This window comes from Balaenoptera ricei, chromosome 4 (genome assembly GCF_028023285.1).
Source record: "Balaenoptera ricei isolate mBalRic1 chromosome 4, mBalRic1.hap2, whole genome shotgun sequence".
NCBI classification, from domain to species: domain Eukaryota; kingdom Metazoa; phylum Chordata; class Mammalia; order Artiodactyla; family Balaenopteridae; genus Balaenoptera; species Balaenoptera ricei.
The window spans coordinates 22,601,364-22,615,246 of record NC_082642.1 but is presented as its reverse complement, the minus strand read 5'-3'; the positions used below and the strand labels follow the sequence as shown (position 1 = coordinate 22,615,246).

Genomic DNA, 13,883 nt, shown 5'->3' with positions numbered 1-13,883 from the left:
AAGACAGGGAGGATTAAAAAACACAACAATCCCCAAGTCAGGTTAGCAAACTCCAAACTGCATGTTCTCATTTAGTCCTGCAGTCCTGCCAGTAGGCAATAAAGTCCCCAGTGTACAGATAAGAAAACTGAGGCTCCCAGAGGCTTAGTGCCTTCCAAAAGGAACAAAACTAAAAAGTGGTACATTAAGGACTGGAAATCAAGGACTGGTAAACTAACTGAGGCCTGGAAGTCTTTCTGCTATAAATCTGGTACTCCTTCCATACCATGCTAAGAAGGCTTCTACTGGATAAAGAAGGATATATTCTATGACTTAAAACCCTGAGTGTTTTCAAATTTGCAAATTAAGATGAAAATGCTGAAAGGTGCTAGGCACAAATAGAGCTGAACACAGATGGATGGCTATTCCATTATTTAAAAAGAGAAGAAGGTCCATTTCATACAAGTCTGCTAAGAATATCCTGTCATTTCCTGTCACTGAGGGCCTACTGTGTGTAGGATTCTGAGATGTGTATTCACAGGGAAAGCAGAAAGGGTTGGGGGAGGCATATGAAGACATATAAGACCTATAAGACCTATAAGAAGAAATGAGCACAGGCAAAGCCTACATGATAGAACAAAGTCCAGAAAGGAATATGACAAAATGTCAAGTGTTATCTCTAAGTGGTAGGATCCAGGGTAACTTAATTTTCTTCTTTTTGCTTCTATGCACTTTCTAAATCTATAGTTAAGTTTTATTTTTAATTTACAAAAGTTAGTAAAGAAAAGCCTAAGCAAGACCTGAGCTGGGGTACGGGTGTGCCGACGGCATCCCGGGAGGGGAGGTGGGGGCCGTCCTGCAGCGGCGCCCGGAGAGCATTAGGGAGAGGAGAGCTGAGGAGCCTGAGGAGCTGGAAGCGGGGGGAGGGGCAGACGGGGCGAGGCCGGAAGGGAGGTGAGGCTGGAGCTGGGAGGACATTACGGGGCAGTGTAAGCCTTTAGTCTTGTTCAGGAACCCAGGGCCTGGGAGCCTGGGCAGGGGGCCGCTGAGGACCCCGGTTTCTGGAGAGGCCCAAAGGCATGTGGGGTGCCTGGGTCTGGGATGGGGTGGGAATGCGGGGGTTGGGAGATGGGTTGCACCTCTGCACCCTGACCCGCCGTGGTCCCCTCTGGGGCCGTGGTCTCAGGGGCGGGCCCTGGCGGTGGGGGAAGGGAAGAGCAGATGGTGAGCAGGGGGGTGGAGCGGCATGTCTGTGCTTGTTGGGCCTGGGAGGCTGGACAACTGGGGCTCAGGCTGGGAGTGGGATGCGTGTCCCCCAGGAGCAGGACATCCTGTGGCCGCTGTCCAGCACGGACGCATCACGATTGCCCGCCCGTGGACTCTTAAGTGTCTGTTGCTACTCTTGGTTTGATGAATCGCCCCCTGCAGTCCTGGCTGGCTGATGTCTGGGTGCCCGAGAAGACCGGCTCCCAGAGGGTTGCAGGGGCAGTGGGCACAGTCTGTCTACACCCTTGGGGAGGGGCTTTTCAGTGGTCCCCAGGGCTGGCTGACTGTTTCCCGGGGAACACAGCAGACCTCAGAGAGCGGGCACAGGAAGCTGTGCGGGTCGGCGGGGCTGCCCCGGCCTTGAGTCTGTCTCCAGGTCACCTAGAACCCGCAGTGAGGTCTCCAAACACAAATGAGAGCAGCCACTCGCCTGCTCTCACCCGCCTGGGCAACCTGGCCAGGTGCTCGCTCCCGGAGCAATGGAAACGGAGCCCAAAGGCTCCGAGAGACGAGCTGCTTCCTAGTTATTCAGCTTTTCCAGCTGACAGATCTTTTCAGGTGGGGGAGCTTTGGTGTCCCCCGAGGGGCCCCTGTGCCAGCCCCGAGGACAGCCTTTCACAGTCCTCTTGGCGCCCGGAGTCACTGTCCTCGCGCTCCCAGATCTGCCATTCTTCTAACCTTCAGCTGCACAGAGATGGGAGAAGGTGGAAAAAGGGCCTTTTATAACCAAATTATCTCTGTGCATTCATCTGCCATTATGTTAATGTATCCCGAAGCCCGACAGATGGTACAAAGTCAATTATGCTGGTGTTAAAAAGGGAGAAATTGACCTTTTCAGGACTCACTTGGATTCAGAGCAGAGTTTGCAAACTCGGGTTTCAGGCCTGGTACATGGGTGAAGGCGCAGGGCGCTTGGCAGGGGGAGGGGCTGGGTCAGGGTGGTCAGCCCGGGACGCCTCTGTACCTGCACATTCTCTCAAAGAGCCCAGCGTAGCCGTCACAGTTGGTCTTCTGGGTCTGCAGGATGGTGGTGGGTTTGAAGGCCTGGCGGTCCTTCTCCTGGGCGGCCTCGATGTCATACTCTGGAGGGCAGAGGAGGAGGCCGTGAGGAACCAGGTCCCTGGAGACGACCCGGCTGGTGCAGAGGAGAGAGGGGTCCACCATCTGTGGCACCGCCCCTGCCCTCCACTGGACTTCCAGCATCACTTGGGCTGGCCTCCCTCAGGCCGGGGAGAAACCGCTGTGGACTGAAGGGAACAGGGCCCCAGTCCAGGTGCTATCTGGCAAATGTCCCCTCTGTGTGTGGGTGAGGGCAGGAAGAGCAAGGCACTGGCTGAGGGGCCACCTGGCTCCTTAGGCCTCTGAGGAGGGGCTGGGAGGGGAGGGACCAAGACAGCACTGGGCTGGGGTTTGCCCGCGTGTCCCCACCACAACGCAGCTCTGCAGGCAGGGCCAGTGAGGCTGCTCACCCATCCCTGCGGCAGCCCCCAAGGCCAAGGCCTCACACTGACCTGCAGGGGGCGAACTGAGCTGCTATTAAAATGTCCCAAATAGAGAAGACAGTCACTTCAGTAACAGTAGAGCTTAAGGCATGGGGGAGGCCCTGAGGCGGAATCCCTGTGGCCTTTGAGGGCACAAAGGAGGTGTGTGTGTGGGGGTGGGGGGGTGGGGGGTGGTGTGTGTGCGTGTGCGTGTGTGGGGTGGGGTGGGGTGTGTGTGTGTGTGTACGTGTGTGTGTGGTGTGTGTATGTGTGTATGTGTGTGTGTGGGGTGGTGTGGTGTGTGTGTGTGCGTGTGTGGGGTGTGTGTGTGCGTGCATGTGTGGAGTGTGTGTGTGCGTGTGTGCGGGGGGTGGGGTGTGTGTGTGTGTGTGGTGTGTGTGTGGGTGGATGTGCGTGTTTTTGGTGTGTGTGTGTGTGTTTGTGCACGTGCATGTGTGGGGTGGTGTGGGCTGTGTGTGGGTGTGTGTGGGTGTGTGCATGTGTGGTGTGTGTGGGGATGTATGTGTGTGTGTGTGCATGTGTGCGTGTGGGGTGGGGTGGTTTGTGTGTGTGGGTGTGTGTGTGTGTGTGGGGTGTGTGTGTGTGGTGTGTGTGTGTGTGTTTGTGTGTGTGTGGGGGTGGGGGTGGGGTGGGGCAGCAAACAAAGTCCTGACGGATGTTCTGTTTCCCATCCTGTCCCCTTAAAGCCCAGGCTGCGTGCCGGGGTTGGAGTTGGAGGAGGTGGCTCCTCAGGTCCTATGGCAGATGCCCTACCTGTGTCAGGCGAGTTCATCCTCTAAGCTGCATCCCTAACTGCTGCTCTGGGAGGACAAAGAGAAAGCCCAGTGGCAGCAGGTCAGGGAAGCACTGTTGGTCTCTATGTCTCAGGGAAGTCACTAGAAGTCCATCCCACCAGCCAGCTCCTCCATAGACTGCGGGGTGCGGCATCCAGCTTCCCCTTAGCAGCTGCCTGTGGGCTTGGCTTGTGCTGGTCAGACTCTCAAGGCTGTCCCATGCAGAGCTGTGGGCAGCTGCACAGGCCCAGGTCCCCTGGGGTGGCTCTGAGAACCTGGAGACTGGGCTGAGAGCAGCGGCCGAGGCCCCCACTGTGGGAGCAGGGAGCCGGGAGAGGGTTGCCCACCCTTCCTGGCGCGGGTGTTTTGAGAAACCTCTGGTGTTGCAGTAACTTTTCAAATAGCTATGGCTCATCCCCAGCCTCCTCCTTCTTGGAGACGACCTTCTGCCCTGGGTTCTCATCTCTGCGGAGCAGGTCGCCCAGGAAGGCAGGACTGAGGGAAAGCTGCCGCTGGGTGAGGGGCCTCAGCTCTGGCTGTGGGCAGTGGGCCACGTGGGATCCCCGCCCATGCACCCTTCATGGAGACTGCTAGCACACAGTGAGTTAACCTTGGTTATTGAACCCAGCCATATGAGAGCCCCTCTCCTCCACCTTCCCTCTTCCTCCACACACATGGGTGATGGAGTCAAGCCCAGAGACGTTCCTCTGGGAACAGGGTCCCAGAGCCAGTGGCCCCACAGGCAGGCCTACCTATGTGGTGGCAGATCCAGATCCAGATGGCACGGACCCTCTCCAGGTCACTGTGGGCCTCCTGGAGCAGGTCGCTCACCAGCGCGTCCAGGCCGCTCTTGACTGTCACCTGGGAAGTGGGAGGGGTGTGCCACGTCAGGGCCCAGCCAAGGGCTGTGGGGAGCCCGGTGTCTTGCCACCTGCAGCCAGCACTGCCCTTCCTCTGGGCAGAGAAGGAGGAGAGGCCCAGAGGCTCAAAGGCTGGGCTTAGGGCAACCTTGATGCAGGGCTGGACGCGGCGGGCCGTGCTGACCAGCTGAACCACTGGCCCTAGAGCCATCACATCTTCTCTCTGCAGCTCCTGGGCCAGCCAAGTGGCCATCTGGGCGCTGTAGCAGCGCCTAGTCATGGTCAACACTACCCGAAGCAATCGACAGATTTAGCACAATCCCTATAAAAGTCCAACAGCCGTTTTTTGCAAAAATGGAAAAACCAGTCCTCAAATTCATATGGAATTCTAAGGGGCCTGGAATAGCCAAAATGATTTTGAAAAAAGATGAACAAAGTTGGAGGACACAGATTTCTGGATTTCAAACGTACTTAAAGTTACAGAAATCACAACAGTGTGATATTGACATAAGGGTTATATAGACTAATGAAACAGAATGGAGTCTAGAAATAAACTCATACGTCTATGGCTAATTGACTTTTGACCAGGGTGTCAGGTCCATTCAATGGGGAAAGAATAGTCTCTTTAATAGATGGTACCTGGCAACTGGATATCCATATGCAAAAGAAGGAAGTTGGACCCCTACATTATACCACATATAAAAATTAACTCAAAAATAATCAATGACCTAAATATAAGAACTTAAACCATAAAACTCTTAGAAGAAAACACAGGGGTAAATCACTGTGACCTTGGATTTGGCAATGGATTCTTAGATATGATACCAAAAGCACAAGATATAAAAGAAAAAATAGATTAATTTGGCTTCATAACAATAAAAATCTTCTGTGCATCAAAGGACAGTATTAAGAAAATGAGAACATAACTTATAGAATGGAAGAAAATATTTGCAAATCATATACCTGATAAGGGTTTAATATCCAGAATATATAAAGAACCCTTATAATTCAACAACAAAAAGACAACCCAATTTTAAAATGGGCCAAGGACTTGAATATACATTTCTCCAAAAATGTATAAATGGCCAATAGACACATGAAAAGATGTTCAACGTCATTAGTCACTAGGGAAATGCAAATCAAAACCACAGTGAGATACTATTTCATACCCACTAGGATAGCTATAGTAAAAAAAAAAAAAAAAAAGGCAATCATAAAAAAATTGGCAAAATTTGAAGAAATTAGAACCCTTGTACATTGCTGGTGGGAATGTAAAACGGTGCAGCTGCTGTGGGAAACAATTTGGCAGTTCCTCAAAAATTTCAACATGGGATTACCATATGACCCAGCAATTCTACTCCTAAGTATATACCCAAAAGAACTGCAGACAGATACTCAGATACCTGTTCACCAATGTTCATGGGGCAACATTCACAATAGCCAAAAGGTAGAAACAATGCAAGTGCCCATCACAGATGAATGGATAAACAAAATGTGGTATATCCATGCAGTGAAATATTACTCATCCATTAAAAGGAATGATGTTCTCAGAGATGTTACAACATGGATGAACCTTGAAAACACAATGCTAAGTGAAACAAGTCAGACACAAAAAGACACAGTGTATGATTCTTACTTATATGAAATATCTAGACTAGACAAATTCATAGAGACAGTAAATAAATTAGAGGTTACCAGGGGCTGGGAGGAGGGAGAATGGGGAGTTATTGCTTAACAGGTACAAAGTTTCTGCTTGGGGTGATTTTGGAAGTAGACAGTGGTGATGGTTGTACAACATTGGGAATGTAATTGATGTCACTGAATTGTACACTTAAAAACGATTCAAATGGCAAATTATATGGCATATATTTTACCATAACATATAAAAAAAGAGCAAGTTAGGTTTTCTGCAGGGATCCTCAGGAGGAAACAGGGCTGGGGTTGCTGGAAAGGCAGCCCTGGCCATGCTCACTCTTTCTAGAGAAGCAGGGGCACCTGTGCTCTTACCTCTGCAATGGTTGCCCATGCCTCGGTCAGCTCCCACCCTAGGTCCTCCTGACCTGTTCTCCCCTGGGACGGTTCCGCCGCTCACCCGGGAGCTCCAGCACCCACCCTCTGAGCACAGGGAGACCGCCAGGCCCCTCCGCGTCCCCCCTCGCCCAGCTGCTCCAACACCACAGTCCTGTCTTTGTCTCTCTCCCAGGGCCTAGAAGCACACATTGCAGGCCCACATTACAGCCTGGCTGACTCCTGACTTAATCCCCAGTTTCGGTTCTATGGCTTCTGGTCCTTTGGTCCCCGCTCACTGCTCTCTGAGCCTGTCCAGCAGCGTGTCCATCCCTTCTGGCAGCCATGACAACATATCCCACCCTGCACAGACTCTGGACGCCCCCCCTTCCCTCCCCTCACTCTCGCAGATGACCTGGCCTCGGACTCAACAAGGCCCAGGCAAGACTTCCTTACCAACGAGCCCTCCTCCTGCTCAGCTGGGCTCTCTGCCGGCCTCGGAGCCCGGCCGCCTGCCTTGGCAAAGCCTGTGCTTCCTTCCTCAGGCACTGTCCTCGCTCGGCCGTGTCCTCACCTCCTCCTCCCTGTCCTGGCGGCCCCAGCCTCTCCTGTCTGCCGTGTCTCTTCAAAACGCCCCCCAGTCTCTCTCTCAGGACTGCCCACATCTAGTCTCCCTTCCTTGCCAGGCTCCTGTGGGGTCTTCCCTCCACTCCCTCCCCCTTCAACCCCCATTTGCCCTTCAGCCTGCCGGAGCCTGGCCGAGGCCTTCAACCTCCTCTGAGCTGCCCCCCTGGAAGTACGAAGGGCCTCAGTGCTGAGCAGTGGAAGGGAGCCTGTCTAGCCTCGCCTGGCCAGAGTGAACCAAGCCTGCACCTTCTAGAACACTGACCCTTCCTGGTCTTGCCCGGCCTCCGGCGGCTCCTGGCGGTGCCTTCCCCAAGACGGCACCCTCCCTATGGCTTCGGCTCTTAGCTGAATCTGGCGGCTCCCAAAGCAGGGTTTCCGGCCCAGACCTCTCCAGGCTAGATACAGCTCCAGGCTCGGCTATCCAGCTGCCCAGGGGTCATCTCCACAGGCACTAGAGCCCACTGCCTCCCACATGAACCGTCACCCCCCGACACATGCTCCTGCCCCCTCGCTCCACGTGCCGAGGAGCTACCCTGCCTGCCCTCCACCACTCAGCGCAGTGACTGGGCAAGCCCTGCCCCGCCTTCGCCTCACTGCACACACACGGGCAGGGGTCCTTCCCCTCTGCTTCCAGCTCCTCTCCGTTCTCAGTGTCCCCGCTTCATCCAGGGATGCCTCCTCCTGCCGGGACAGCTGGACACCCCCTACTGGTGTCCCTGCCTTGAATCAGACTCTCTGATCCGGGCTCCTATCATCACTCATCAGTTCAGCAAACAAGGTTCCTGAGTGTCCACTATGTGCCAACCCCAGGGTGGTTTTTCTAGGACTGTAGACGATCTCCCGGCTTATCGGCCTAGGATTGCTCACTCTGACCTTAGCAACGGGTCCAGCTCCTTAGCTGCTCCAATCAGACTCTCTGTGGTATGGCTCCTGCCCGGCTCCCAGGACCCCAGTGTGTCCCTAGGGCATCAGCTCTTGTAGCTGCCCCTCCCCACACCCGCCCCAGATGTGCCCAGGCCCAGAGGTGTGGGAGCTCAGCCGCCCACGTGTTCGGGGGTGAGGACTGCTGTGGTCATGTGGGTGCTGGCCATCTGCATCTGTGGTCCTCCCCCCATCCTCACGTCCCTTCCTTCATGGGCCGGGGCTGGCAGGGCTCAGCAGCAGCAGTGCCCCAATGGGCAGGGGAGGATGGGACAGGGCTGGCCGGAGGCGCCTGCCAACGGGGCGGCACGGGGTGTGTAGCCTGGGGCGAAAGCATCAGGACCGTGGGTGGGTTGGGAGGGCGAAATGGCCTCTGTCCGGGGGCCTTCTGTCCCCCTCCCACACGCTGTGGAAAAGCGCTCCGTACTGTCCATCCAAGGGACTCAGGATACACTCAGGAGGGGTCTGGGGAGAGCCTTTGCCGCTCTGGTTTGGGAAACTCCAAGCCGCCTTGTCGGGGTGGCCATCGCGGGCAGAGGGCCCGGCTCTCCTACCTGTGAGGCATAGGTGTCCAGTTTCTCAAACTGACGCAGGTCCAGGGGCATGGATTTCAGGCTGGAGCGATCCCAGGGGTAGGCTGGAAACACAAGGAGGTTGGTCAGGGGCTGAGACTGGCCAACAGGCCTGCCTGGCCCAGGGCTCCCTGTCTTTTTGAGGAGCTGTGACTGCCTGACCTTCAACATGATTCCCAGACTGCAACTCTCAATAGTTTAGAAGGGTTCCTCGGTCCAGCTGGTTTGGGAACCGTGGTAACTCCTCTGGTCCTCTGGGAGACTCACAGGGACAGTAAGCAGACCCCAGAGGTCAGCAGTAAAGAGAGTGATGGATTGCACCTCAACGAATTCAGCAGCCCCAGACGGACTGATGACAGAATCCCTTCTCCCCACCCCCCAGTTTCCTGCAGATTCCCTGCTAGCTCTTTCAGGAATGAATGCTCTGTGGGAAGCTTCCAGGCAGTGCCGCTCGCCACTGATGTCCTGGCCACGGTGCCCAGGGGAGTCTGAAGGGCACCCGGCTGTGGGAGAGGGCATGATGGTCCTGGGCCACCTGGGCCTCCGTAGGGTGAGGTGCGTTTGGCACCCAGACAGGCTTCTTCCCTTGCCCATGGTTAGCTGGAGACTGACCACTTGCACCCCAAGAAAGTTAAGAGTTCTGGCAACAGGTGCCCAAAGTACAGTGGGGGGCCCCTGAGGGAAGCTGGGCCTCAGAGTCACTCTTCCACACACAGCCTTTCTCAGAGGAAGCCAGGACACAGGACAGCCCCAGGCAGCTGCTGCAGGGCTGACTGACCAGTGGTCAGACCAACCCATGGATGGACGGGCAGCAAACTCCTGTCCCAGCCCAGAGAAGAGCCTGGGCTCTGGCTGGGTCTTTCTTATTCAAGGCCCTCTGAGCCAGGCTGACCAAAATCAGGCAAGCTGGATAGGAGGACAGGGCGGGGGTGAGAGGCGGATGCGGCCAAAGGGGCACTGATCCGCTGACTCCAGTGGATCAGCTCTCAGCCTGCCATGTCAGGAACCTCCGGGTGAGTAAGGGGTGCTGGTGGGACCCCCGGACATGACAGCAAGCCTGGGAAGAGCAGAGTAACATGGGAAAGTGCCTGGTGGGGCTGCACAAGGCCTGGGGTCTAGTCCGGTGACCTCCCCCTCCGGTGACTGGGCAGTAGTGCTAAAGCCAGCAGCCCAGCCTCCGGCGCAATCTACGGGGCACCTGGGGGAGTGAAAGAGACCGTGGATCACGTGGTAAGGTCAGCACTCTTCTCCCTGGGAGGGTGCAGGGTGAGGGTCCTTTGCAGGCAAGCGCAGAGCGGGGGTGTGAAGCCTCTGTGCCCGGTGCGGGGCTGCGCCTGCGTGTACCCACACAACCCCCGTGGACTGTGAGAGTCCTTTTTTTTTTTTCAGTTTAAGCAGAAAAATAATTTATTAAATGTCTTTAAGTAACTGCGTGAGCTGCAGGGAGACCAGAACAGCACGTGTAGAGGCTGCACAGCCAGAACCAGGGCTGTAAGTCAGACTGTAGAACAGCGGGGGACAGCATTTTGGAGAGTGTCGCCATTCCCACCGAGATGGAGACAGTCGTTTCCTTGGTGCTATAGACCTGAGAGGTGTGCTGAGAGGGTGGGGACGCCACCAGCGCTGGCTGGAGCTGCTCCACGACCCTCTCCGGGCCAGCACTGGAGGTCAGGCAGTGCCAGCTGGTCAGGGAGCTGGTCAACGTCTGGTCACAGAGGAGCTCCCAGCCTCCAGCCAAGTTCAGCTGTCAGGAGCAGGCCACACGGGTCCTTCTGCACTTCCCCACTGCTGTGGGTCCCTTCCTGTTAGGACCCAGGCCCTTCTCCCTTCTCAGCCTCAGACTGGATTTGGCCCCCTCTCTCTGCTCCCTCGGTCCCTGCTGATGCCCTGCAGGAGTCCTCGTGGGGGGGGGGCAGGGGGGAGGAGGGTGCGGGGCAAGGAGTGGTGCTGGTCCCTGTGACCTCTGACACATCCAGGATCCGAGGCTGTTCCTCTCCTAAGAGGGGACAGGGTGCGTGGTGGGCAGGCAGGCTGTGCAAACTCTACAGTGAGGCTGTGGCCTCGCCCGGCAACCTAGCATTTTCTTTCTTCATTTTCTGCTCCTCTAATAAGCACCAAGATTCCCTGGACGCCCCCTGCCCCCAGCCTTCTGTCCTGTACAGTCTTACCCTGGCGCTCCCTAGAAGCCCAGTGCCATCGCGGCTCAGTGACTGTCTGGTGCCAGAGCTGGGATTTCTCGCCTCCATCACTCAGATCACCTCAGGGCCTATCCTGGGTGGTCTACCATGCGGCCCTTGTCCAGCCAGACCCTCAGAAGGGAGGGGAGACACGGCAACAGGCCCTGCCAAGCTTCCCCCCTTCTTGGTGCCCTCTTCCCCCCACGGACGCTGGCTCCTGCCATCCTCTGACAAGGGCCGTCACGGTGACCTAAGTGGATATGAAGTGGACTTACACATTTAACAAGCGTCAGCTCTGCAAATGAGGTCTCCCCGCCCCCATTTCAAAGAAGGATGGTGTTTCTAAAATGGGACTGAAAAACCCTATTATTAGTTTTACCCTTTCTTGGTTCCATTCTACAATATCTGAACATTAAGAATATCCATAATGATTTATGCCTCATTAAATTTACTTTCTGAGCAGATTATATAATATTTGAATATGATTTTGCATAAATACATTTAAAATACCAGTGGCATTAACTAAGTTATTCTAATTTTAAAGCAAAACAATGGGAAGAAGTACCAAACTGTACTAAACCTTAGATGCCATCTGGTCTACTGAGGGGGAAACTGAGGCCCAGGGAAGGTGAGTGATGACCAAAAGCCGGATTCAAACCCAGGCCGTCTATTACCCATTCGGGATTTCTTCCTCTGCCCCACTCTGCTCATTCAGCATGCCTCCCTCCGTACAGATGCTTGGCATTCCATTTAAAGTTAATACAATTCTGAATTCTGTTTTTAATGTTTCCCATAATGGGCTGCCTTGTTATTGGTGGGGTTTATGCTTTAGCTTTGGGATCGCATCTGGCGTGTGAGCTTTTTACCTCTCTACCTGTGTCCGTGGCAGACGTTGCCAATCGATCATGATACTCCTGTCCCCTGAGCCCAGAGGTGGCTGGTGGGGTTTATGCTTTAGCTTTGGGATCGCATCTGGCGTGTGAGCTTTTTACCTCTCTACCTGTGTCCGTGGCAGACGTTGCCAATCGATCATGATACTCCTGTCCCCTGAGCCCAGAGGTGGCTGGTGGGGTTTATGCTTTAGCTTTGGGATCGCATCTGGCGTGTGAGCTTTTTACCTCTCTACCTGTGTCCGTGGCAGACGTTGCCAATCGATCATGATACTCCTGTCCCCTGAGCCCAGAGGTGGCTGGTGGGGTTTATGCTTTAGCTTTGGGATCGCATCTGGCGTGTGAGCTTTTTACCTCTCTACCTGTGTCCGTGGCAGACGTTGCCAATCGATCATGATACTCCTGTCCCCTGAGCCCAGAGGTGGCCCCAGACTCCAGGCACAGTGCTCCAGGGAGCCATTTCCAAGTGACCGCAGATTGGCTCGTGAGGCTAAACCAGCTTACCGTCTCAGAGAACGGCTCCAAAGAAGGCCCCGCAACTTACCATGGGCGTCTTTCCCTCCAGGCTGCCGGGGTCTTGTGTTTCCATTCTTATCGCCTTGGAAACCTGCAATATCCCCAAGGTCAGAAGTAGAGACACTTCAGAAGAAATAGAAATGCAAGCACAGATGATTCTCCGTGTGGGTGTCCTTGTTTCTGACCTCTCCTCTTCACTCTCCCTCTCACAGCCTTCTTGCTCCCATCCCCACCCACCACGGAATTGCTGCTGGGATTGCCCCGGGCTTCCTGCTGAGGAATAGGGAGGACTGGGAGCCAGTGAGGGGAAGACAAGAAAGAGAAGTGCAGTCTGTGAGCAGAGGGAGAATTTGCTTGGGCATCAAGCCTTGCGATTATTCAGTGGGCCTGCCTGGAGCTCCGCGTTCCTCCCTCCTCTGGACGCTCCTGCCGTCTTGGACCACAGCTGGGGATCCTGAGAGCACCAGTGAATTCACTACCAGATGACCCCAGGACAAGAACTGACCATGGGCAGTTCATGAAAGGGGGGAGAGGGGAATTATTCCTCGGGAAGGTTCAAGGACAACCAAATCCTATAAATCCAGGACTGCTAAGGCAGAATGGTCAGCCATTGTTATTAGACTCCACAGGCAACAGGAGAGAATTTCCTGCTGATCTGAAGCCAGGTCAGGAAGATGTGGGTCCCTGATGGAACCAGGAGGAGCCAGAGGTGGGGATGCCAAGGCAAGTTTTTCTCTGCCCTTGAAGGCCACTGTAGGCCTTCAAATGTACAGAAGTTTGCAAAGTACATAGGCCACTCTGAGAAACAGTGGGCCTTGTCTTTCTTACACCCACATTTTGTTTCTACCTACATTCTTTGATAGAATGATGGGGGTTCAAAATAGTAGCCAGATTTTTTGTGTACTTACTATACCTGGATTGTGCATTATTGACTATCTCATTTAACCTCATGACAATCCTATGAGGGATGTTGAATTATTTTCCTCCTTTTATACATGAGGAAATTGAGTCCAAAATAGAGGTTAAGCCACTTGCCTGAGGTCACACAGCTGGGATCTGAACCCAGCCAGTCAACTCCCAGGGCCTGACCTCTCTACACCTGCCTGCCCTTCCGAGGGCCTGGCTACTGAGGGCTGCAGGACCAGGCAGCCTTGGAGGAGCTGCCTCGGCCCCCCCTATGAGCGGACATGAAGGTTCACTTCATGAACCTCAGCCTTGGCTGTTCTGCAGCCTCCGTTCCTTGGCCAACATTTCCCCAGTCCCCTGTTTACCCACAGGATGGACAGATGCAGGGAGAGGACAAAGAAGGGAGCAGAGGAGACATCGTGGGCCTGGGTTGGGCCTGTGCGCACAGCATAGAAGGCAGCCAGGTACGGTGGTTAAGGGTACAGACTTCATTAGGACCTGGGTTCTGATCCGCTTCCTAACTGGGTGACTGGCAGTTATTTCACCTCTCTGAGCCTCTGCTGGTCTGAAAGGTGGGGATAATACTGGTGCATATCAAAGAGTTAAAAGCTTATTGAGTGTACAGTGCTTAGCACCGTGCGTGCCACTTTTCAGGCAGTCAATAAATGGTGTCTAAAAACAACAGCACTCTTGTGATGAAATTCATCTTTAGCTAAATGCCTTGTGTTACCCACACCTAATGGCAGAGACTTAAGAACAGGGGTTGTTGAGTGTGGAGAAGAGAGTGCCCCAGGATGAAGCTGTCCTGTCTCTGCCTCTTCCCAGCGTGTAGGCCCAGGTCACTCCTCTCCTTCCCCAAGAAGGTGTCCAGGCTGAGCTCTGGCCCT

General features: G+C 54.6%; 1 protein-coding gene across 3 annotated transcripts in view; it reads right to left on the bottom strand.

Moving 5' to 3' along the window:
* The window catches only part of KY (kyphoscoliosis peptidase), a 47,952-nt gene that overhangs the window by 15,977 nt on the left and 18,092 nt on the right, over nt 1–13,883 (bottom strand). For all 3 annotated transcript variants that reach the window (XM_059920280.1, XM_059920282.1, XM_059920281.1), the window contains 4 exons: nt 12,119–12,181; nt 8,490–8,572; nt 4,273–4,381; nt 2,210–2,327 (listed from right to left, as the gene is read on the bottom strand). In XM_059920280.1, the coding sequence (XP_059776263.1) occupies nt 2,210–2,327; nt 4,273–4,381; nt 8,490–8,572; nt 12,119–12,181 (373 nt within the window). The remainder of the gene's footprint in view (nt 1–2,209; nt 2,328–4,272; nt 4,382–8,489; nt 8,573–12,118; nt 12,182–13,883) is intronic.